General features: G+C 49.3%; 5 protein-coding genes across 5 annotated transcripts; all 5 read right to left on the reverse strand.

Annotated features, from left to right (window-relative positions):
* Window positions 1-1,981: 1,981 nt before the first annotated feature.
* BBBOND_0003240 (hypothetical protein, conserved) lies at window positions 1,982-3,415 on the reverse strand (the record flags this gene model as incomplete). The annotated part of the gene is made up of 1 exon (XM_012915159.1): window positions 1,982-3,415. The coding sequence occupies one exon, from the start codon at window positions 3,413-3,415 to the stop codon at window positions 1,982-1,984; it is 1,434 nt and encodes a 477-aa protein (XP_012770613.1).
* A 158-nt stretch (window positions 3,416-3,573) lies between these two features.
* Window positions 3,574-4,281, reverse strand: BBBOND_0003260 (hypothetical protein, conserved; the record flags this gene model as incomplete). Its single annotated transcript, XM_012915160.1, has 1 exon — window positions 3,574-4,281. The coding sequence occupies one exon, from the start codon at window positions 4,279-4,281 to the stop codon at window positions 3,574-3,576; it is 708 nt and encodes a 235-aa protein (XP_012770614.1).
* Window positions 4,282-7,784: 3,503 nt separating this feature from the next.
* On the reverse strand, window positions 7,785-12,109 carry BBBOND_0003270 (hypothetical protein, conserved; the record flags this gene model as incomplete). Its single annotated transcript, XM_012915161.1, has 2 exons — window positions 7,785-11,922; window positions 11,946-12,109. 2 exons carry the CDS (start codon window positions 12,107-12,109, stop codon window positions 7,785-7,787), a joined length of 4,302 nt encoding a protein of 1,433 aa, XP_012770615.1.
* A 4,014-nt stretch (window positions 12,110-16,123) lies between these two features.
* Window positions 16,124-20,881, reverse strand: BBBOND_0003280 (hypothetical protein, conserved; the record flags this gene model as incomplete). The annotated part of the gene is made up of 1 exon (XM_012915162.1): window positions 16,124-20,881. The coding sequence occupies one exon, from the start codon at window positions 20,879-20,881 to the stop codon at window positions 16,124-16,126; it is 4,758 nt and encodes a 1,585-aa protein (XP_012770616.1).
* Window positions 20,882-23,189: 2,308 nt separating this feature from the next.
* BBBOND_0003290 (hypothetical protein, conserved) lies at window positions 23,190-23,480 on the reverse strand (the record flags this gene model as incomplete). Its single annotated transcript, XM_012915163.1, has 1 exon — window positions 23,190-23,480. One exon carries the CDS (start codon window positions 23,478-23,480, stop codon window positions 23,190-23,192), a length of 291 nt encoding a protein of 96 aa, XP_012770617.1.
* Between the last annotated feature and the right edge of the window lie 648 nt (window positions 23,481-24,128).

Here is a 24,128-nt window from a genome sequence, read left to right on the forward strand (position 1 = left end):
CTTATCAATCACCTAGCAACGCACTCACCAACTGCAACACTTACACTGCCGCTCCCAGTCCCCTCAACTGCGAACATATCAATCACTTAAGCAGCACTCACCAACTGCAACACTACCACTGCCGCTCCCAGTCCCCTCAACCTGCAAACATATCAATCACCTAAGCAAGCACTCACCAACTGCAACACTTACACTGCCGCTCCCACTCCCCTCAACCTGCAAACATATCAATCACCTAAGCAAGCACTCACCAACTGCAACACTTACACTGCCGCTCCCACTCCCCTCAACCTGCAAACATATCAATCACCTAAGCAAGCACTCACCAACTGCAACACTACCACTGCCGCTCCCAGTCCCCTCAACCTGCAAACATATCAATGACCTAAGCAGCACTCACCAACTGCAACACGTACACTGCCGCTCCCAGTCCCCTCAATCTACAAACATGTCAATCACTTCATCAAGCACTCACCAACTGCAACACGTACTACTGCGGCTACCACTCCCCTCAACCTGCAAACTTATCAATCACCTAGCAACGCACTCACCAACTGCAACACTACCACTGCCGCGCCCAGTCCCCTCAACCTGCAAACATGTCAATCACTCAAGCAGCACTCACCAACTGCAACACTACCACTGCCGCGCCCAGTCCCCTCAACCTGCGAACATATCAATCACCAAGCAACGCACTCACCAACTGCAACACTACCACTGCCGCGCCCAGTCCCCTCAGCCTGCGAACATATCAATCACCTAACTAACGCACTCACCAACTGCAACACTACCACTGCCGCGCCCAGTCCCCTCATGAACACTTACCCTCACCCCTGTATCCCCCCAGCCCAGGCCACCGACACCCACGCTGCCCAGGATACCACAGCTCCACCTGACGCGACGCATGTGATTATCACCAACTGTCACTTTAAATTATTCACTATTCGCAACGCCATAAAAATTGCAGCGACCCGTGCGCTCAACTCCCACAGTGCAGCAGCACCGTGCTACGAGCCGCGGTATCGGCGCCATACTGGCGGAGCGTGTCGGCTACGTGCCTAAATGTGATATTAACAATCGCTACATCGCTGCCTATAAACGCCATTTAACCAGGCCAACGCGGATTACGCCACCCTGCCAGTGACTCGCAACACACTACTTGGGTCACCCGCCGCGGCCCTCACGACCGCCTACGTTAGCAACCAATCACCCAGCCTCACGTGACACCAACTCACTGGGCAACGCGGACACCTCTCACAGTCAACGCGTTACTCAACGCACCAGGCAATCAACGTGCTACAACACCCACCATATTACGGTTCATCCGCCAGCTTAGCACTTTGCCTGTGTGCTAGCTTATCACTTTGCCTGGTTGCTAGGTCAACACGTTGCCTGGTTGCCAGCTTAGCACTTTGCCTGATTGCCAGCTTAGCACTTTGCCTGGGTGCCAGCTTAGCACTTTGCCTGGTTGCCAGCTTACCACTTTGCCTGGTTGCTATGTTAGCACTTAGCCTGGGTGCTAGCTTACCACTCTGCTTGCGTGTAAGCTTACCACTTTGCCTGGTTGCCAGCTTAGCACTTTGCCTGGTTGCTAGCTTAGCACGTTGCCTGGGTGCTAGGTTACCACTTTGCCTGGGTGCTAGCTCAGCACTTTGCCTGCGTGCTTGCTTAGCACTTTGCCTGCGTGCTTGCTTAGCACTTTGGCTGGTTGCTAGGTTAGCACGTTGCCTGGTTGCCAGCTTAGCACTTTGCCTAGGTGCTAGTTTAGCACTTAGCCTGGATGCTAGCCTAGCACTTAGCCTGGTTGCTAGGTTACCATGTTACTTTGTCCTTTAGTCATAACCTAATCTAGGTGCTATTTAGTTCGCAGGTTGCCGCTAGAGAAATTCGAGACATTAGATTACGTTTGTCGGTTAGGTGAGTAGGTGATTCGCTAAGTGAGTAGTTACGTGAGTTGTGTGAATTACAAATGTGACGATGATCACGGTTGCAGGTACGATATCTTGGCAAGCCTTCCGACTTGCGCTGCCGCCAACAATGATTGCGCCGTTATCTTGTGCGATGACGGTGATCGTAAGTGTGAGCGTATGTGGAGCACATCCAGTCTGCCAACCATGACGCAGATGAGGTAGAAGAGGGACAGTGACCAGAGTGCGACGGTCATCCACAGGAATGGTGCGCGGATGGTGAACAGGAATTCGTCGCACTCTTTGAACAATGCTGTGAAATGCGTCGATTGCAGTACATTTTTCAGTTGTATGTAAAAATGATGGCAATAACTCTTACTGGTATCGCCGTGTAATTTAGTCGAATCGCGAAAAGTGAATCCGTAACTGTAAAAAGTACTACTTACACCGCGGCATTCGACAATTCCGCGACACTGACAGTTCTCCATGCCGTGCTTACCGCGAGAACATTTCGTTCCATGAGTACAACGACTGCATCCCCAGTCGCGGCAGGAAATATTGCCGAATGAGTCCAGCAGTGATTTCAGGCAATCGTACAATGCCAATGGTAAATAGAGAGCCCATGAGAAATACAGTTCTGAATGCTTCTCGGCGAGATAGGTATATGAATCGTCGCATAGAGCTCTGAGATAAGGAGCGCAATGAATCTTATCGCTACTAGCAAACGTACAATTCGTCTCCGCGGAGAGCGTAGACAGGTCGGCTTCTGAGTATGTTTTATGCTCTTCGAGACGGTGGCTGTGATATGCATCGCGAAGCGCATTCGTGAAGTCACTCGTGTCCTTGTACAGTTCGATGGACATCTCCTTGGTAGCCGTTTCAAATGCTGTTTTGACTGCATTGCCATTGACGCCTTTACTATTGTCCAGCATACGCACCAATGTCGAAACAAACTGGTAGTGTTCTGGTAATGTAGACGGCGGTTTGGGCATCAAGCAAAGCAACGATGAATATTGCACATTGACGAAGAATTTAGTCAGCGCTTTGCATAGGTCCTCACCTGTCTTCATACCACCGGAAAAGCCACGGAAGCCGAGAGGCGTCAGGCAAGGTTGGCCGGGGAGAACCTTTGGACACGTCGCACATTTGGCCTTGCAACCGATGCTGCTTACCTGGTGAGGCAAGTGGCCGGTAAGGCAATCGGACAAATAAGACTGAAGTGGCGATGTTGGTTGGCACTTTGCCAGGCACGTTGGTTGACCATCTGCTTGGCACGCTGCTTTGCCCGTTGAGTGATCATTACACTGCGATTTAGATGACTCTACGCCTTTACCGTACCAACAGTCGGACCAACCGCGATGTTCGGCAGTCAACTTACACTGGCTGTGCAAGAAGTTGAGCGATGGCAATAAACTACGGAGGATGTCAAGCAGCATTTGTAGGCAGTCGTAGCCTTTGGACGGGTAGTGTAGATTTAGTGAATTACTGCAAAAGTCGACGGCGTACATGGAGTACGCGTCTCCTGTGCCGAGGATTGCAGTCAGCAGATCGTATGATCTCAGACATAGGTGGCGCACTGCTCTTGTTAAATTAAGTTATCTCATCTTATAGTGTGCTATGTGGCTACGTGCCTAGGGCCGGTTTTCGTGTTTGCGGGGCTAACGCCTCACGCTGAAACCGGTTGCGGGATCCACGCCGGTCCATTGCCGGACGTCACTGGTGCCATCCATGCGGGCATCCATCCAGTTTGGGCTTGAGGGTCTTCTACGGAATCGTAGTCTTCTTTCGGCTTCATATCCCTCATCACTATTTTATGTGTTTCTTGGATCACTACCCTTTGTATGTGGGCTTCCATGCGATCCGATATGCCCAGGTCCCGTCTATACTTGCTGTGTTCTTTCGTCACTATTCCCTCCCACGTCATAACGTAGGGGATAACCCTGATCTTGGTGTGCTGGTTAAACTGTCGCGCCTTGAGGTCCTCAATAAGGTCTTCATACTTCTGCTTCTTGAACTTCTCCGTATCCACTAGGTTGTCTTGATTGGTGATTCCTATCTCCACGATGGTTATGGTGTTCCTCCGCCGATCCGCCAGGATGATGTCTGGCCTGTTGTATTCCTTAGTCTTCTGAGTCTTGACCGTCTTGTCGTACGCGATCCATCCGTATTTTCCATGTACTTCACTCTCGATCTTGTGGGCGTCTATCTTCTCCTTGGGTAGTCCTATTTGCCTCCCGAGTACTGAGTGGACCCGTTTTGCTACCTCGTTGTGCCTCTTCGTATATTCTAGGTGTAGTAGTTTCTGGCACTTCGTCGCGAGGTGATCCACGTTCTTGCCGTTGTTGCATCTTGTGCATTTCTTGGACGAAGACATCCATTGCAGATTCCTATCCTGGACTTCCGCTACGTTCGCTTCTTCTTCCGGAGTGAGTATTCCACACGTCAGGTACAAGGACGACGCCTCAATGTCCAGCTTGGGGTCCTCACGCTTGGCATACAGGACCTTATGAGTTGATTTTACGTGCATTCTGTTGTACAGCCATTTGTTTTGGGCCACCCTGAGGTCCCTGAGGCTCTTGTCCGTAGTGTCCTCCATTCCGAATTCCATTCCATATCTTCCTTCCAGGTGCATCTTGATGTGAGATATGTGCGCGTATGTGTCGCGAAAATGCTGCATGATCGCAGCTCTCCTGGTTGACGTCACCTCGTCTGCTGAAAGCGTCAACCACAGTCGTAGCAGCATGCTTCCGCTCTAAATACCATGCTGTGGAGCCCTCTCCCCATCTCTTTCCGGGGGAGGTAGAGCCTCTGTGTGTTCGCCCACTTCTTGTGTCCGCCTGCGCGTTAATTATTCTCCGTACTGCCAGGTCGATCTTGTCGACATGCGTGATGTCCATAGGGATCACGCCGATGTAGTAGTTGATGACGCTGAGGGCGTACTGGTTGATGGCCATCGAGAGGTTTTTCCCCGACAGCTTTGACGCAGCCAGTAGCTCCGTTCTCCTGCATATCTCCTGTAGTATTATGTCGAACATTCCGTCGCTTGTCAGTGAGTTTGAAGTCTCTGTGACTCCCAAGTACTTGTACGTTTCCGGGCCTTCCATCTGCTTGGCGATGCTGGCGCACGCCTCCGTGTTGGTTGCCGACTTGTCGCGGTTGATCCTGAGTCCTATGTCGTTGAAGAACTTCTCCACTTCTCGGCCCATTCCTCTCATCGTACTTTCCTCGTGGGCGAAGAACTTGAGGTCGTCAATATAGAGAAAGTGGTTTGTGGCGAATATCCTGCCGCCGGTCACGCTTAACTCCACCTTGGGGAAGATGCGAGTCAGGTGCCTGCTCAGCGGGTCCAAGCACAGCACGAAGAGAAGGGGCGATAGGCTGTCGCCTTGGAGAATGCCCCTCTCCACTTTCTTGTGCATGATTGTGTTCTTGTTCCACCGTATCTCTATATTCCACCTCTTGATCGTCTGCTTGATGAAGTTTGATAACCACCCTGGTAGGTTAAGGTTGTCGATAACCCTTGCCAGGTACGCGTGGTCGATTGAGTCGTACGCCTTCATGACGTCGACCCACGTTGCAAGTAACTTCCCCTTGTGCTTCTCGTTGAGCGCGATGTTCGCTAACGCGTGCTCCTTTGCACCCTGTACGTTGCTCCTCGTGCCCATCTGGTTCTCGGACCGTAGTCCCCTGCCATCGACTTCTCGCTTAAGCGTCTCCGTTGCACAGCGGGTAGTTAGCTTGTATAGGTTGGACATGCATGTGATAGGCCTGTACTGTGCGGCGGACTTTGGTTTCTTGTTCTTCGGTAGTAGGTACGTGATCCCACAGTAGAACCAGTCGTCCTGCACTTTGCCTTGCTGGCATGCCTCCTCTACTAGCCTGTAAATGACTCTGTGAAGGGACGTGAGCCATTTAATGTAGTAGTTGTAGATCCCATCCGCACCGGGCGACTTCCAGTCTCGCAATTTCTTGACGATCGTGACGAATTCCTCGTATGTGGGAAAGCCTGCCTTGTTCTCTGCCGGTGGTCTTTCGACCAGATATCCTTCACCGTTGTGCGGTGCGTTTGGCTTCACCCACATTTGCGCCCAGTACTCTATCATCATCCCCTCGTTTATCGCCGACTCGTCCGCGTCCTGCTTGTTCTCCAGTGTCCTGTAGAAGTGTCCCGTGTAGAGCTCGAACATGCGGTTGTCGTTGTACAACTCCTTCTTGAACTTGGCGTTCTTGAGTTTGTCCTGCTCCTTTTGGAGCTCCTCTTGAGTCCTGCTGATCACGTATGACAGTTCCTGCGGCTTGTCCGCGATCATGTTGTACTTGTCCATTTGGCGATAAACGCGTTTCCTATCCTCCTTCTCCAGGGGGACCTTCTGCTTGTATTTCAGAAGTAATGCTCCTATCTCCTCCAGCTCCTTGATCCTCCTCTCAGCTGCCTCCTTCTTTCCCGAGGACGACGATGGTTTTGCGCTGTACTTGTCGTAGCAGTCCTGTGCCGTCTGATACAAGACGGCTAGCATCCCCATGTCAGTGACTGGGTTGTGCTTCACGTAGTTGTGGACCACTAGATCCAGCGACCTTATCGCCGTGAAGTCGAGGGAGTCCATGGTGTGTCTTTTGTTCTTTACTGTCCTAATCACACCAGGCTCCCTCAACCTCTGTGCCATGATCCGGTCGAAATCCTCCTGCAGGGCGTTGTATGAGTCGACGTCGTGCAGCGATGCTATTTCTCCAACGTCCGTCGGTTGGCTCCGCGCTGCTTTGGCGACTACCTGTCTTGCCATCTGCTCCACCTCCTTGTGGGTCTTGTGGAATTCGAAATGCTCGTTGGCATATTCCGCGAGGACTTTCCATCCTCCTCGTGGCATCCTCTGATACTTCGTCACTACTGCCTTGTAGACGTCCGGTACCCAATGACACCATGGTCCATCGATCTGACGCATGACACAGTGCAGGAACTGTAACTTGGCATTCAGCCTAGCGTAGTTCGGCGGCATTTGTGGCGTGTTCCCGGCCCGTTCAGCCTGCGGGGCGTGCCCTTCGGGTGCCCTCGGCAACGCAGCCGTCTCAGTGAGCGCCACCTCACTGGCGGTGCCCGGTGCTATACTGTTGTTTGATTCTCTCACAGGCCCGACTTGCTCAGGTTCCTCTTCGTCCACGTCCATAAAGTCATCCGACGATATGGAATACACGGTCGGAGAGCGGCAGCCACCGTTTCCGACAACCTCCCCTGCCGGTGGCTGCAGGGTAGACAGTGTCTGCACACACACGGGTGCGCGTTCCGAGGAACTCGGCCCGGCGTTGCAAACCACGACAGGCGGCGTTTGAGCCGTGTTTCCTGTCTTTTTGGCCTTCCGGTTGTTACCCTTTTGGCCCTGGGGACCGCCGTTCCGCGCTTTGTTTCCAGCGCCCTTCACAGCCGGAGTGGTTCCGGGCTGGTGTCGTTTCCGGCTTGCCTGCGGGATTGGCCGGCTTTCGCCGCCACGGCCGGCCCCCTTCGAATTTGTGGGTTTACCTTTAGGGCCCTGAACACCGCTTTGTACCGGTTTTCTGGATTCATGCCGCCTTTCGGGTTGCCGACACTCTCGGCGCCCCACGGTGGCAAGCGGAGCATCGATGTCCATCCCATCGGGGACGTCCACGTCAATAACCATGAGGTCTCCGTCCTCATCGATTTGACTGCTCAGCTGCACTTCTTGTGAGCTCTCCATTGGTACCTTGTTCGTCTATCCAGCGCGCCTGTGTGGCCGCCTTTCGCCTCGCGATGTTGCCGCTTTAATTCCGCACTTTTGGCCTTCAATACACCCCCCAGTGACATCGGAAAATTTTCCTTTCTGTGATAAACCCGAGAAAACACGTTTCTCAAAGTTTCCCCCAAAATCACAGAAGATTCCAACTCCAACTCCGGTGGCGCACTGCCTTTACGCTATTGTCATACGTGATGTTACTCGGGTACGCGTTCAGGCATAATGCATCTGGCGTGACTAGCGTGAACTCATGGTCCTCGCCGGCCTCTGTCGTTTGCTTCTTTGGATCTTCGAATAAGTCACTCATCGTGTCACGCAACAACGCATCATACACAGAATTGCACGGCAACCCACACAACCAGCACAGCATTTCGAACACGGAGGATGGCTGTCGCTTCGCCGCGAAGGTGGACTGGTGACAGACTTCATAATATGTTTCAAGGCAGTTGTGTAAAGTTTTAAGTGGGCCAGTGTCTTTCTCAGCATCATGATGTTTGTAGACACGGCCATCGTCATTCTTAACGAGGCTTTTGTAGACATGCCAGCCTAACATACCATCTCCGTGACGCAAGTGACCGTCTTGTTTGTCCTTGGATACGACGTATCCGTTGTTGCCGAGGAATTGTCCAATTGGTGTCGATTGATGTATCTTGTCGGACCTCCACGTGGTAACGGAGTACTTTCTTACTGTGTTCAGCACATTGTATGACGTCGAAACTACGGTCAAGCAGACCTTACTTAACTTGGTTCCGTACGCTGTTAGTTTATCTTTTTCGACGAGCTCAGCACCAAACCTCTCACTGTCGTAGGTCGAGATGTACGCATTGTTGAGCTCCGTTGCCGAAGTCGTGAAACCGTTCTTCAGAGCATTGAGAAGCGAAGGGGTATTCCCTTCACCATATAATGAAGGCTTCAATTCACTGAGCGTTACTTTCAGCGCCGATAGATTTCGAGAAAACTCGTGATTGAAGTACTCCGAAGTGACAAGATCTCCGAACAACTTAGCCAGCGCGTCACGTGTTGGCTTAATTTTTTCATAGTCCGTTTTGAAGTCCGGCTGCTTCTCTAGATCATGCAAAAACCTATTTAGGCTTCCAAAGAACTTTGCTGCCGCCTGACTCATTGGTGATTTTTCTTGCGCAACGGGCTTAGGATTTATGTCTTTGATGGTCTTGATTGACTTTTCGTGCGTTACGAAGTGCTTCTCAAATTTCTTCATGAACCCCTTGTAACCGATGTCCAGATCGTCGGTGATTTCCTTAGGTAGAAGCTCCAACTCCTTCTTGGTTTTTTCCGCAAACTCTAGCAGCATGTCTTGCACCGAAGTGACGTAGTTCTTGTTGATCTTGGTGATGAGATCCTTCTGGGCTTCTTCGACGTTTGAGCTGACAAAAGATCCGATCGCTGTGATCGTAGCCTTACCGGTAGGTTCAGCGCTACTTAGGAAGTAGGTAGCCTTTTTGATGACGTCATTCAACTCTTTGTTACCTAGCTCACTGATTTCATATCTGATTCTATTAATGCTATCCTTCACATGTTCAGCCTTGTTGAAGAACTTGTCTCTCAAACTGATCAGATTCCCCTTCGCAAATTCGCCGTCACTCTTAACTAACTGACAGAGGTCATGAAGAGTGGCAGTGACTTTCTCCAATTCCTTTACTGCGTATTCCTTTTCACTGTCGATTTTATTCAAAGCAGACTTAACTTTCTCCCTAATATCTTTGATCTTCTCCGGAAGGGTGCCTGCTAGCTGGTCAATGTCACCGCTTAACTTGCCTGGTGTTTGGTCGACGCACGTTGTGTAACCAGTGAATATACTAGCATCCATCTTCACTTTTGCAGGATCACTTGCTGGATCGCTGTCATCCTTTTTTAACTTCTCCCCAAGGACTCTCGTCACCCCCTCGATCGCGTTGTCGACGGCGGCGGCGAACGTTTCTTCTCCATTTGTTTGCCCTTTTTCGTTAACGCCCAATGCCTTCTCCAATTTTCGAACTATCTCTTTTGCTGTTTTATAAGCGTTATCCACATTCTTAAAACTGCAATCTTTTAAAAGCTTGTCAATTTTTTCAGCGCCACCACGCGCACGTCCGATGAGTAAATTAAATGTAGCTTCCACTGTTATTTTAAGATAGTATTCATAAGCTGTTTTGAATGTAGCTGAATCTTGATATCCTAATTTGAGATGTACTTGGTGAGTGAAAGATTCAACATCGCTAGCTTTCGTTTGTTTTTCAAGCGCCTCAGCCAGCTGCACGAGAAATGACGATGTGTATTTTAGATTCGTATCTATATCGCTGTTGGAGTCTTTCGGCGTCGGCGGTATTTTAATGCGTTTGACAATGCTAGTAGTAATCTCATTCGTTAGCGCCTTTATAACGTCTTGCAATTTTTCACCATTATTTTTTACATACCAATATAGATACGTTCTCACCGGTTCTTTTTCAGCTAGCGTCGACGTCCACATCTTCAAAACCTTCTCCCCGAAAGTATTCTGATTGAACTCATCCAAATAACCCCTCACTTTGTACACAATTGCCGCCAGACCTGATGGTCTTGTTACATCTTCTCCTGCTTTGCCCCGTATGCCTGCAACTTCACTTTTTATCTGCTGAATAACTTTTTCAATCTTCTTATCTTTTTCGGTTACTGCGCTGCCTGGTCTTTCATTTACCGTCTCGTACAACTTCCCAATCGCATCCTTAATCCCCGTCACCTGCCCCTCCACCGCGTGCTTCACCTTAAACAAATCCCCTTTAAGCGCGTCGTCCATGGATTTCACCTGCGCAAGGGCCTTAGTAACTTCTTCTTTGACGAATCTACCAGCGTCCGATCCGGCTCCGTGCAGCATCAGTACGGCAGTGCTAATCTCCCTTACAGCGCCCTCAATTCTATACGGCTTCATACCTGAATCGCCTTCGTTAACCTCTTTCAGTAGTGATTCAACCTTCTCCAAAGCCGACGTTATAACTATCGTGACTGAGTCAATCCACGTTTGCAGCTCACTTACGTACCCCTTTAGCTTGCCACTAATGATGTTAAGCTGCTCTAAGATTTTCTGCACCCTCGACTTTAAGTCATTGACAAGTTTATCTATATCTTCACGAACTTTGTTATTTATGCAGTTTTCGACGTTGGAAAATACAGATTTAATCTTTGCTGTCGTTTCCTGCAACTCATTTTGCCGGCTCTCTGCCATTCTATTCATTCGGTCGGTCTCATACTTAACACTCTTAATGGAATTCTTAACTCTAAGTGATAAGTCATTATTAAGATCATTGATCGCGTTTTTAATTATATTATCGGTATTGTCAATGTTCAACTGAGTATTAAATTTCGCTGCGTGCTTCTGACATTGTTGAAGCAGCTTGTCGATCTTCTCTACGGCGCTGCTGACCTGGAAGTCCTTGGCTTTAGAAAGTGTTTCTTGCGGTAGTATCTCGGTTACACTTCTCTTGAACCCTTCATTCACCTGCGAAAGTATGAGAGTCATCGGTTCACTCACCTTTTTATTACTGCCAGCAACACTCTCATTATACCCCCGCACCCCTTTAACCACACTTTCAATCGCAGCATTAAAACCTTTTTTACCGGCGTGTTTTTTCTCGTTAAGTATGTTAATTGCTTCAGTAATTTGCTCATTATGCTGCCCTAAATGCTCTTTGATGTTACTGAGAACACCACTCAAAAACGCCACCACCCCGTCACACAGCCTGTCAAGGTCAGAGTAGACAATCCCAGTGCCGTCGTAGCCTTTGGAAGTTGGATTGAAGCCGAGGAAAGTTTGAAGTCCATCACATAAATTAACTAAGAGATTTTTAGGCTCATTTTGTTGTTTATTAGAATTAGTCAAAGATCCACAAAGCTTCTCCACTTTCTCCAAAGCCTCCAACTTGGACTGCAATTTGGCTAGCTCAGCAGAGGAAGAGGGGGAAGGAGAGTTATGATTAAGGTTATTAGGCTTATTAAGTTGCGTAATTTGATAAGTAATTTCGGCAATTTTTTTAGACACTTCAAGTTGAAGTTGACCAATTACACCGGTGTCATCAGCCTTGCCAGCAGAGTTAACAGACTCAGAAAGCTTAGTAACATGAGAGGAGTAATCATTTTTAAGCTCTTCATGACTGTTAATTTTAGCGATAATAGCATACATAACGGCTTTCTTAACACTCTCACTTTGACCAACAAATCCTCCAAGTTGACCAGCAAGGTGACCAAGGCTAATGAGCTTGGAGTCAATGTCATCCAAGGCTCTTCTAGTAGCATCGTCACTAAGAGAATGGTCAGTATCAACAAGTTATTATAATGGTTTATGGAGGTCATAGCGTTAATAAGACGAAGTAATTCGAGAGATTTGAAGATAGGGTGAACATGATGGGACTTGGCAGTGGACGAGGTGGAAGATGGGAAGTGAAGGGTGACAAGGCACAAGTTATTGCTATGGTTTATAGAGGTCATAGCGGTATTATGGCGAGGTAATTCAAGGGATGTAGAGTGGGTTAGGGAGCGATGAGGAGAAGGTTAAGGGGCGATGAGGAGAAGGTTAAGGGGCGATGTAGAGTGGATAAAGGGGCGATGTAGAGTGGGTTAAGGAGCGATGTAGAGTGGGTTAGGGAGCGATGTAGAGTGGGTTAAGGGGCGATTAGAGGAGGTTAGGGAGCGATGTAGAGTGGGTTAGGGAGCGATGTAGAGTGGATAAAGGGGCGATGTAGAGTGGGTTAGGGAGCGATGTAGAGTGGGTTAGGGAGCGATGTAGAGTGGATAAAGGAGCGATGTAGAGTGGATAAAGGAGCGATGTAGAGTGGATAAAGGAGCGATGTGGAGTGGGTAAAGGGGCGATGTAGAGTGGATAAAGGGGCGATGTAGAGTGGATAAGGGGCGATGTAGAGTGGGTTAGGGAGCGATGTAGAGTGGGTTAGGGAGCGATGTAGAGTGGATTAGGGAGCGATGTAGAGTGGTTAAGGGGCGATGTAGAGTGGATAAAGGGGCGATGTGGAGTGGGTTAGGGGCGATGTAGAGTGGATAAAGGAGCGATGTGGAGTGGGTAAAGGGGCGATGTGGAGTGGATAAAGGGGCGATGTGGAGTGGGTTAGGGAGCGATGTAAGGTGGGTTAGGGAGCGATGTAAGGTGGATAAAGGAGCGATGTGGAGTGGATAAAGGGGCGATGTGGAGTGGGTTAGGGAGCGATGTGGAGTGGATAAAGGAGCGATGTAGAGTGGGTAAGGGAGCGATGAGGAGTGGATAAAGGAGCGATGTGGAGTGGGTAAAGGGGCGATGTAGAGTGGATAAAGGAGCGATGCGGAGTGGATTAGGGAGCGATGTAGAGTGGGTTAAGGAGCGATGTGGAGTGGATAAAGGGGCGATGTAGAGTGGATAAAGGGGCGATGTAGAGTGGGTTAGGGAGCGATGTGGAGTGGGCTAGGGAGCGATATAGAGTGGGTAGAGGAGCGATGAAGAGTGGGTTAAGGGGCGATGTATAGTGGAGTAAGGGGCGATGTGGAGTGGATAAAGGGGCGATGTAAGGTGGGTTAGGGAGCTATGTAGAGTGGGTTAGGGAGCGATGTGGAGTGGATAAGGGAGCGATGTAGAGTGGGTTAAGGGGCGATGTAGAGTGGATAAAGGAGCGATGTAGAGTGGGTTAGGAGCGATGTGGAGTGGATAAAGGGGCGATGTAGAGTGGATAAAGGGGCGATGTAGAGTGGGTTAGGGAGCGATGTGGAGTGGGCTAGGGAGCGATATAGAGTGGGTAGAGGAGCGATGAAGAGTGGGTTAAGGGGCGATGTATAGTGGAGTAAGGGGCGATGTGGAGTGGATAAAGGGGCGATGTAAGGTGGGTTAGGGAGCTATGTAGAGTGGGTTAGGGAGCGATGTGGAGTGGATAAGGGAGCGATGTAGAGTGGGTTAAGGGGCGATGTAGAGTGGATAAAGGAGCGATGTAGAGTGGGTTAGGGAGCGATGTAGAGTGGGTAAAGGAGCGATGTAGAGTGGGTTAGGGAGCGATGTAGAGTGGGTTAGGGAGCGATGTAGAGTGGCTAAAGGAGCGATGTAGAGTGGATAAGGGAGCGATGTAGGGTGGGTAAAGGGGCGATGTAGAGTGGATAAGGGGCGATGTTGACTGGGTTAGGGAGCGATGTAGAGTGGATAAAGGGGCGATGTAGAGTGGATTAGGGAGCGATGTGGAGTGGATAAAGGGGCGATGTAGAGTGGATAAGGGAGCGATGTAGAGTGGATTAAGGGGCGATGTAGAGTGGGTTAGGGAGCGATGTAGAGTGGATAAAGGGGCGATGTAGAGTGGATAAAGGGGCGATGAGGAGTGGGTTAAGGAGCGGTGTAGAGTGGATAAAGGGGCGATGTAGAGTGGATAAAGGGGCGATGAGGAGTGGGTTAAGGAGCGATGTAGGGTGGGTTAGGGAGCGATGTAGAGTGGGTTAAGGGGCGGTGTAGAGTGTGTTAGGGAGCGATGTAGAGTGGATAATAATCACCACTTAGGTCAGGTGCTTGGTCAACACGTTGGTCATGGCATTGGTCAACACGTTGGTCACCACTCTGGTCAGCACTTTGGTCATGGCATTGGTCAACACGTTGGTCAACACTTTGGGCAGCACATTGGTCAACACTTTGGTCAGCACTCTGGTCAGGTGATTGGTCAGCAGTTAGGTCATGGCATTGGTCAGGTGCTTGGTCATCTCACTGGTCATGTGATTCGCCATCAACGCAATCATTACTGTCTACAACATTAGATGCCAGTTGCCAGTTAGGTGATTGCGATCAGCTGCGCAGTAGATACCGCACCCTGTGGAACGGCCGGATGCGGAAGTAGACCATGACGCAGACGACGACGATGATGAGGGCCACGGGGGCGATGATGTAAGGGGCGGGGATATGGTCACCTCACTGCTCATGTGATTGATCATCAACGCAATGCTTACGTAGTCTAGCACATTAGATGCCAGTTGCCAGTTAGGTGATTGCGATCAGCTGCGCAGTAGATACCGCACCCTGTGGAACGGCCGGATGCGGAAGTAGATCATGACGCAGATGACGAGGAAGATGAGGGCGACGGCGGCGATGATGTAAGGGAGGACGTTTGTAGATGCTGAATCGGAGGCGATGGCAGCTGGGTGGTGATTGTCGGAGCGCTGCTGAACATGGGAGGAGGTGGAGGAACCGAGGGCACGGGAGGAAGCAAGGGACTTGGCGGCACGCTGGGCACGAAGAGAAGTATCATGGCGTTTAGTCCTACAACAGAAACATTGGCATTGTTCTTTGTCACAGTCTCCACATATTGTATCATTGCAATCCCCGAATCCCGTCATGCGCAAACCAGACAAATGGAGACATGGAAGACATCTCCTTGGCTTACATTTTGCACAACACCAGGGACAGCAATTACACACCACACGCTCTCGACACTGTTTGCCACAGTTACAGTCCAAGAGTCCGCTCATCTTCCCGCTCCCCTCCCAGTCCCCTCAACCTGCGAACATATCAATCACTCAAGCATCGCACTCACCAACTGCAACACGTACCACTGCCGCTCCCAGTCCACTCAACCTGCGAACATATCAATCACCTAAGCAGCACTCACCAACTGCAACACTACCACTGCCGCTCCCAGTACCCTCATCAACACGCACCCTCACTCCTGTATCCCCCCAGCCCAGGCCACCGACACCCACGCTGCCCAGGATACCACGGCCACGCCTGACGCGACGCATGTTATAAGCAACTAACAATCAATTATAATCATTATTCACTCGATGTCTATAAAATTGCAGCGAACCCCGTGCGCTCGACTCCCACAGTGCAGCAGCACCGTGCTACGAGACGCGGTATCGGCGCCATGCTGGCGGAGCGTGTCGGCTACGTGCCTAAATGTGATACTAACGATCGCTACATTGGCGCCTATAAATGCCATTTAACCGGGCCAACGCGGATTACGCCACCGTGCCAGTGACTCGCAACACACGACTTCGGTCACCCGCCGCGGCCTTCACGGCCGCCTACGTTAGCGACCAATCACCCAGCCTCACGTGACACTCACTCAATGGGCAACGCGGACGCCTCTCACAGTCAACGCATAACTCAACGCACCAGACAATTAACGTGCCACAACACCCACCAAATTACGGTTAATCCGCCAGCTTACCACTTTGCCTGATTGCTAGCTTACCACTTTGCCTGGATGCTAGGTTAACACATTGCCTGGTTGTTAGCTTACCACGTTGCCCGGCTGCTAGCTTAGCACTTTGCCTGGTTGCTAGCTTAGCACTTAGCCTGGTTGCTAGGTTAGCACTTCGCCTGGTTCCTAGGTTATCACTTTGCATTGTCGTTCACTCATCACCTAATTTCAACGCTATTTAGTTCACAGGTTGCCGCTGGAGTAATTCGAGACATTAGACTACGTTTGTCAGTTAGGTGAGTAGGTGATATGCTAGGTGAGTTACTGTGAATTACAAATGTGACGATGATCACGGCTGCAGGTACGATATCTTGGCAAGCTTTCCGACTTGCGCTGCAGCCAACAGAGATTGCGCCGTTATCTTGTGCGATGACGGTATCCTCAGGTGTGAGCGTATGTGGAGCACATCCAGTCTGCCAACCATGACGCAAATGAGGTAGAAGAGGGAGAGGAGCCAGAGCGCCAGCACTAGGTAGGTGAACGGTTCTCTGATGGTCCAAATGAAGTTGTCACATTCCTCAAATAATTTGGCGAAGTGTTGCGATTTCAGCAGATTACTCAGTTGTGTATGGAAACTGAGGCAGAATTTTCTGTTAGTTCCATACAGCGTTTTTGCGTTGCCAAAAGTGAACCCGTATTGGTAGAACGTAGTCATCACTCCACGACAGCTTATCAATGCTTTGCACTTGCAGCTGTATTCGACACCATGCTTACCCGGCTTGCACGAACATTTCGTACAACCGGAGCCTCCACAATCAATCTGCTGGAACGCATCGAGCAACGATTTAAGGTAACTGTAGAATGTCCACGGCAGATATACAGCCCATGACAGGTAGAGATCGGCGTGCTTTTTGGCGAGGTACTTGTACGCATCGGAAGCTGTGGAGCAGAGGTAGGGAGCGCAGTGAATATCCCTGTCATGAGGTAGATTGCATGATTCTCTTGACAGGCTCCACAAGTCAGCTTCCGTAGATTTGGAATGGCCCGAGCTGTTGTGACCCGTTTGGTTGCGATATGCATTCTGCAGCGCACCTGTGAGTTTGCTTGTCTCCTTGTATAGCTCGATGGACAGCGCTTTCGTTTTTGTTACAAAAGCTAAGCTGACATCACCAGCGCCGTTAGCATAATCTAACATACTACTTAACGTCAACGCAAATTGGAAGTGTTCGGGCAATGTAGACGGCGGCTTGGGCAGCAGACCGAACAGCGTGTTAATATTAGAATTGTCGAAGAATTTGGTCAGCACGTTAGAGATGTCCTTACCTGTCTTAGTGCTTCCGGAGAAACCTCTGAACCCAAGTGGTGTTATACATGGCGCACCGGGTAGACTTTTGGGACACGTTTTACACTCGGACTTACACCCCGCTGAAACCAACTGGTGAGGCAGGCACCCGGGTAGGCAGTCGCGAAGATACGACATCAACGGTGATCTAGGTAGGCAATCGGTTGACTCGTCGGCGGGATGTTCACCGCATTGCCAATTGGAGTGTTTGACTCCTCTGCCGTACTGACAGCCGGACCAGCCGTGGTATGCAGCGCTTAGGCCGCATTGAGTATTCAAAAATTTAAGTGAGGGTAGTAGTCTGCGAAGAATGTCCAATAGCATCTGGAGGCAATCTTCGCCCTTGGATGGGTAGTGAAAGTTCAGCGAATTGGTGGAGTAGTCGACGGCGTACATGGAGTACGCATCCCCGGTTCCAGCTATTGTTGTGAGAATATCATGAGATCTTGAACATAGGCGTTTCACTGCTCGCTGAGTATCATCCATCGCTATGTTTTGTGGATACGCTGCCAGGGGTTTGTCGCTGATATATGTGACGGGGATGCCATCGGCGTCTTCGGGCTGTTTAGTGGGATCGACGAACAGTTCACTGACAGTCTCATGTAACATTTCGTCAAACACGTTATTGCACGGTAGCCCGGACATCCAGCAAAGCATCTCGAAGATGTTACATGGACGTTTCTTCGCAGAGAAGGTGGCGACGTGGCAGACTTGGTAATATATCTGGAGACAGTCGTGCAGTGTATCCAGTGCGTTTTGCTTGGATTTATCAATGTAATACAAGTGGTGTTCATCACTTCCGAACATACGTTTGCAGATGAATAGTCCTGTCATGCCTTTACTGTCCTGCAGCTCCCAGTGCTTCTTCCCGTCCTCGGTAACCTTGTAGCCTTGAGTGGCGAAATATTTTCCGAGCTCTGTGTTTATGTTTATTTGATCGCTTTTACACCTTGCAACGCAGTACTTAAGTATAGTCTTGAACTCGGAATACAGGATGGAGAGCAGCGACAGGCACACTTTAGCGCACTTGTTGCCATCATCCGTAACTTTCGTAGTTCTTGCATCGACTAATATCATACCCTCCGAGCCTCCATCATATCTATTAATGTACGCCTTTCCAAGTTCACCCACCAGACCCCGGAGGCCGTGGGCAATGGTTTCCAGCAGCGGAGTGTTCGGCTCAGAAAATGACTCAGGGTGGAGGCCATCGATCGCATCGGTCAGTCCGTTCAGCAGTCTGGGCACATGATGATCGTACCTGTTGCCGGCTCTGATTTGGTGGATTAATTTCTCGAGTTCATTTTGTACGCAAGTAACGGCGTCGGCGTAGTTGTTTGTTGGCCTCTGAGACGAAGGGTGTTTCTTGGCATGGTTGGCGTCGTTCTCTCTGCCGATCTCATCTTTGAGGTAGGCGTGGAGTGGTGAGCAGAAATTCTGGAAAGCCTCAGACAGAGTGTCGAGTTTTAAGTCATCTTTCTTAGGAACGATGTTGGTAGTCAATGTTTCATGCAATTTTCCCATAAAACCTTTATAGCCTTTTTGCAGGTCTTCATCGATATGGGTTGGCAGCGTATCTAGTTCGCTGTGAATCTTTTCCGCAAATTGTGTGAGCAGCATTTTAATGGACGAAACGTAATCTATACGGGCCTTTTTGGTGAGATGTTCCTTGGCTTCTGTCACGTTCGTGCCAACGTGTGCCTTAAGTCCGTCTATTGTTTTATTGCGTACATCATCGGCTCCGTTAACGAACTCCTTGGCTTTCTTAATGGCACGTCCCAAGTCACCAGTGCGGAGGTTGTGAAGATTGTCCTTGATTTCTTGTAGACTGCCTTTAACCACTTTCATATCAGTCGACTTACCGATCGTTTTACTTTTAAGAGTCTGCAATAATTTGTTAACATCTGCAGCAGAACGGGCGAACTCCTCGGTGATTGCATCGAGACTTTTTTTTATTTTGGAAGACATACTACTGATGCCCGCTTTAATCTCATGAACCGTTATATCCTCAACTCTGTTTCTAACAGCTTCGATTGTTTCATCGAGTTTACCAGCAAAGTTCTCAGTTGTGTTAGATTTCCCGGTAGCTGTTTCAAGTTGACGATGTAGCTTTTTAGCATCTGACAGCGCTGTGTCTAAGGTTTGGGCGATGCTTTGGCGGCCACGAATACTGTTCCCCAGTGCAAATGAATGAAGTTCGTTAGCAACCTGCCTAGATTTACATGAGAGAAATGAGAGGGTGGCATAGATGGCCTCAGAAAGATTAGTAGTTTTAGTAATGGCGACGCCATTGTTTACCGCACTGTTGACTGCTCCGACAATGGATCCCACATTTTCATGTATCTTACTCTCTAGTTGTTCTGCGAAATTGTTACAACCGAGTTTGATGGCTTCGACATATTTTTCAACGTTATCAGTTGATTTGGGTTTATTTTCGACATTATCATTAATTTCTTGTTGAACCTTTTTACCGGTGATATCGATAATATTGGCGCCGGAGGTCTTGAGTTGATCCATAATCTTATCTTTAATAACCTTGTTTATATTTTCCTGACTGCCTTTGTCGGTAAACTTCCCAGTGTTTTCACCGCCTAAGTAATTGGCGATATACCCATTCACATAAGTTTGTAACCATCCTTTTCTACCCTTTTCCTCACCCACGATGTCGTTTAGCCACCCTTCCACCGTCTTTTCAAATCCAGCGCCATACTGATAACTGTATGTGTTTAATACATTCAAAACACCCTGCAGGCCTTTCGTAGCTCTCGTGCTTCCCTGTCCTTTTATACTCACCATCTCATTTTTTATCTTATCGAAAATGTTATTAATGTCTTTCTGATTTTCAAATTGTTCTCCGAGCTCCGTAATAGTCTGATCAACCTGACCAGTCAAGGCTAAAAGGTCTCTCCAATAAGCGTCAAGCCTATCTTTCCACGCCGTTAATACGTCAGTCGACGTGTAAATTTCGTTAGTTGCCGATCTGCCAATCTCTTTTCTTTCCATCTTCTGCATCCCTTCCATTGCACTGTTAATCATACTGTCCGCACTATTGATACATGCTTCCAATTCGCCAACATACTTAGTCAAATTCGTATCAATTTTTTCAAGCAAAACCAAAATTATTTTAACCGCCTCCTTTAATCTGTCCGCCAACAATTTTACATCTTTATCTATATTATCATTCACGCAGCTTTTGACGTTTTCAAGTTTTGTCGATATTAATTCTTTCATTGTTCCCAAATCGTCAGACTCCTTTGCCGACAACTTGGTCAAACGCTCAGTCTCATATTTTATAACATTACGAGCAGTGTCTATTTTGTCACGCAGCTTGTAATTAAGATCGTTGAGTGCCTCTCTAATTTTTTTGTTTTGTGGCTTGTTTGTATCTATATCGCTGTTGAATTTTTTTATGTATGTAATGCAATTTAGCAGCAACTTTTCAGTCTGGTACACCTGTGCGTCGTTCCCAGACGTCCCAGTCACTTTATCAGCATCAATGCTTTTAACGCCTTTCATCAACGATCCGTCGGTTTTTGAGTAATCTATCAACTTCTCGATTAGATTTTTCAAACTATCATTGCAATTCATAACACTCATATTGTATGCCGACACTTTACCGGTGACCTTTTGGATACACCTTTTAAAAGCTTCATGACCATTCCAAATTTCTTTTCTAATCTCTTTAGTCGCACTAATTAACGTTGTTTTACCCACACTGTAAGGCTGTTTCTCGCTGACATTCTTAAGCACCTGATACAAAAATCCCATCACCCCGTCACACAGCCTGTCAAGGTCAGAGTACACTATCCCACTGCCATCGTAGCCTTTGGTAGCAGAGTTGAAGCCGAGGAAAGTCTCGAGGCCGGAGCAGAGGTTAGTAAGGATGTTAGTAGGGTTGTTATTTGAGGTATTTTTAAGGTTTTAAATTTTGTCAAATTTCTTGCCAAGCTCCCTAGGCGGCACATGGTCAGGGCAGTGGCAAGAGGTGGAGGAAGGAAAGTGAAGGGTGACAAGGCACAAGTTATTAGGATGGTTTATAGAGGTCATAGGGGTATTATGGCGAGGTAATTCAAGGGATGTAGAGTAGATAAGGGAGCGATGTAGAGTGGATAAAGGGGCGATGTGGAGTGTGTTAGGGAGCGATGTAGGGTGGATTAGGGAGCGATGTAGAGTGGGTTAGGGAGCGATGTGGAGTGGATAAGGGGCGATGTAGAGTGGGTTAAGGGGCGATGTAGAGTGGGTTAGGGAGCGATGTGGAGTGGGTTAGGGAGCGATGTGGAGTGGGTTAGGGAGCGATGTGGAGTGGGTTAGGGAGCGATGTAGAGTGGATCAAGGGGCGGTGTAGAGTGGGTAAAGGGGCGATGTCGAGTGGGTTAGGGGGCGATGTAGAGTGGCTTAGGGAGCGATGTAGGGTGGGTTAAGGGGCGATGTAGAGTGGATAAAGGGGCGATGTAGAGTGGATAAAGGGGCGATGTAGAGTGGGTTAAGGAGCGATGTAGAGTGGGTAAAGGAGCGATGTAGAGTGGGTTAAGGAGCGATGTAGAGTGGTTTAGGGAGCGATGTAGAGTGGGTAAAGGGGCGATGTAGAGTGGATAAAGGGGCGATGTAGAGTGGGTTAAGGGGCGATGTAGAGTGGATAAAGGGGCGATGTAGGGTGGGTTAAGGAGCGATGTAGAGTGGATAAAGGAGCGATGTAGAGTGGGTTAGGGAGCGATGTAGAGTGGGTTAAGGGGCGATGTGGAGTGGGTTAAGGGGCGATGTAGAGTGGATAGAGGAGCGATGTGGAGTGGGTTAGGGAGCGATGTAGAGTGGGTTAAGGAGCGATGTAGAGTGGATAAGGGAGCGATGTAGAGTGGATAAAGGAGCGATGTAGAGTGGATAAGGGGCGATGTGGAGTGGATAGAGGAGCGATGTAGAGTGGGTTAGGGAGCGATGTAGAGTGGGTTAAGGGGCGATGTAGAGTGGGTTAGGGAGCGATGTAGAGTGGATTAGGGAGCGATGTAGAGTGGATAAAGGAGCGATGTACAGTGGGTTAGGGAGCGATGTAGAGTGGGTTAAGGGGCGATGTGGAGTGGGTTAAGGGGCGATGTAGAGTGGGTTAAGGGGCGATGTAGAGTGGGTAAAGGGGCGATGAAGGGTGGATAAAGGGGCGATGTAGAGTGGATAAAGGGGCGATGTGGAGTGGGTTAAGGGGCGATGTAGATGTGAGTGGGTAAGGGGCGATGTGGAGTGGATTAGGGGGCGATGTAGAGTGGGTTAAGGGGCGATGTAGAGTGGGTTAGGGAGCGATGTAGAGTGGGTTAAGGAGCGATGAAGGGTGGGTAAAGGGGCGATGTAGAGTGGATAAAGGGGCGATGTAGAGTGGGTAAAGGGGCGATGAGGAGTGGGTTAGGGAGCGATGTAGAGTGGATAAAGGGGCGATGAAGAGTGGATAAGGGGCGATGTAGAGTGGATTAGGGAGCGATGTAGAGTGGATAAAAGAGCGACGCAGAGTGGATAAAGGGGCGATGTGGAGTGGATAAAGGGGCGATGAAGAGTGGATTAGGGAGCGATGTAGAGTAGGTTAAGGGGCGATGAAGAGTGGATTAGGGAGCGATGTAGAGTGGGTAAAGGGGCGATGTAGAGTGGATTAGGGAGCGATGTAGAGTGGGTTAGGGAGCGATGTAGAGTGGATAAGGGGCGATGTGGAGTGGGTTACGGAGCGATGTAGAGTGGGTTAGGGAGCGATGTGGAGTGGGTTAGGGAGCGATGTGGAGTGGGTTAGGGAGCGATGTGGAGTGGGTTAGGGAGCGATGTAGAGTGGATCAAGGGGCGGTGTAGAGTGGGTAAAGGGGCGATGTCGAGTGGGTTAGGGGGCGATGTAGAGTGGCTTAGGGAGCGATGTAGGGTGGGTTAAGGGGCGATGTAGAGTGGATAAAGGGGCGATGTAGAGTGGATAAAGGGGCGATGAAGAGTGGATAATAATCACCACTTAGGTCACCATGTCATCGCTGCCGTGTCCATGTCATCGCTGCCGTAAGCATGTCATCGCTGCCGTGACCATGTCCTCGCTGCCGTTACCATGTCCTCGCTGCCGTTACCATGTCATCGCCGCCGTGACCATCAACTTGGTCAGCACATAGGTCACCACGTTGGTCATGGCATTGGTCAACACGTTTGTCAGCACTTTGGTCACCACTTTGGTCATGGCATTGGTCACAACATTGGTCAGCACTTTAGTCATGGCATTGGTCACCACTTTAGTCATGGCATTGGTCACCACTTTGGTCACCACTTTGGTCAACACATTGGTCAGCACATTGGTCAGCACATAGGTGAACACGTTGGTCAGCACCTTGGTCAGCACCTTGGTCAGCACTTTGGTCATGGCATTGGTCACCACTTAGGTCGTGGCATTGGTCAGCACTTTGGTCACCACTTTGGTCACCACTTTGGTCAGCACGTTGGTCAACACTTTGGTCAGCACGTTGGTCAGCACGTTGGTCAGCACATTGGTCACCTCTTAGGTCATGGCATTGGTCACCACGTTGGTCAGCACATTGGTCATCACGTTGGTCATCACGTTGGTCAGCACATTGGTCATCACGTTGGTCATCACGTTGGTCAGCACGTTGGTCAGCACATTGGTCAGCACATTGGTCAGCACTTTGGTCACCACGTTGGTCATGGCATTGGTCAGCACTTTGGTCACCACCTTGGTCACCACGTTGGTCAGCATCTTGATCAACACGTTGGTCAACACTCTGGTCACCACTTTGGTCATGACATTGGTCACCACTTTGGTCAGCACATTGGTCAGCACCTTGGTCACCGCTTTGGTCAGCACATAGGTCACCACTCTGGTCATGGCATTGGTGACCACGTTAGTCATGGCATTGGTCATGGCATTGGTCAGCACATTGGTCAACACTTTAGTTAACTATTACACAATCACATACAACGGTTAATGAGTGATACAACACATTAAACAACAATTCATAAGTTAGGTGAGTAGGTGATATGCTAAGTGAGTGTA

This window comes from Babesia bigemina, scaffold Bbigscaff_70637 (assembly GCF_000981445.1).
Source record: "Babesia bigemina genome assembly Bbig001, scaffold Bbigscaff_70637".
NCBI classification, from domain to species: Eukaryota; Apicomplexa; class Aconoidasida; order Piroplasmida; family Babesiidae; genus Babesia; species Babesia bigemina.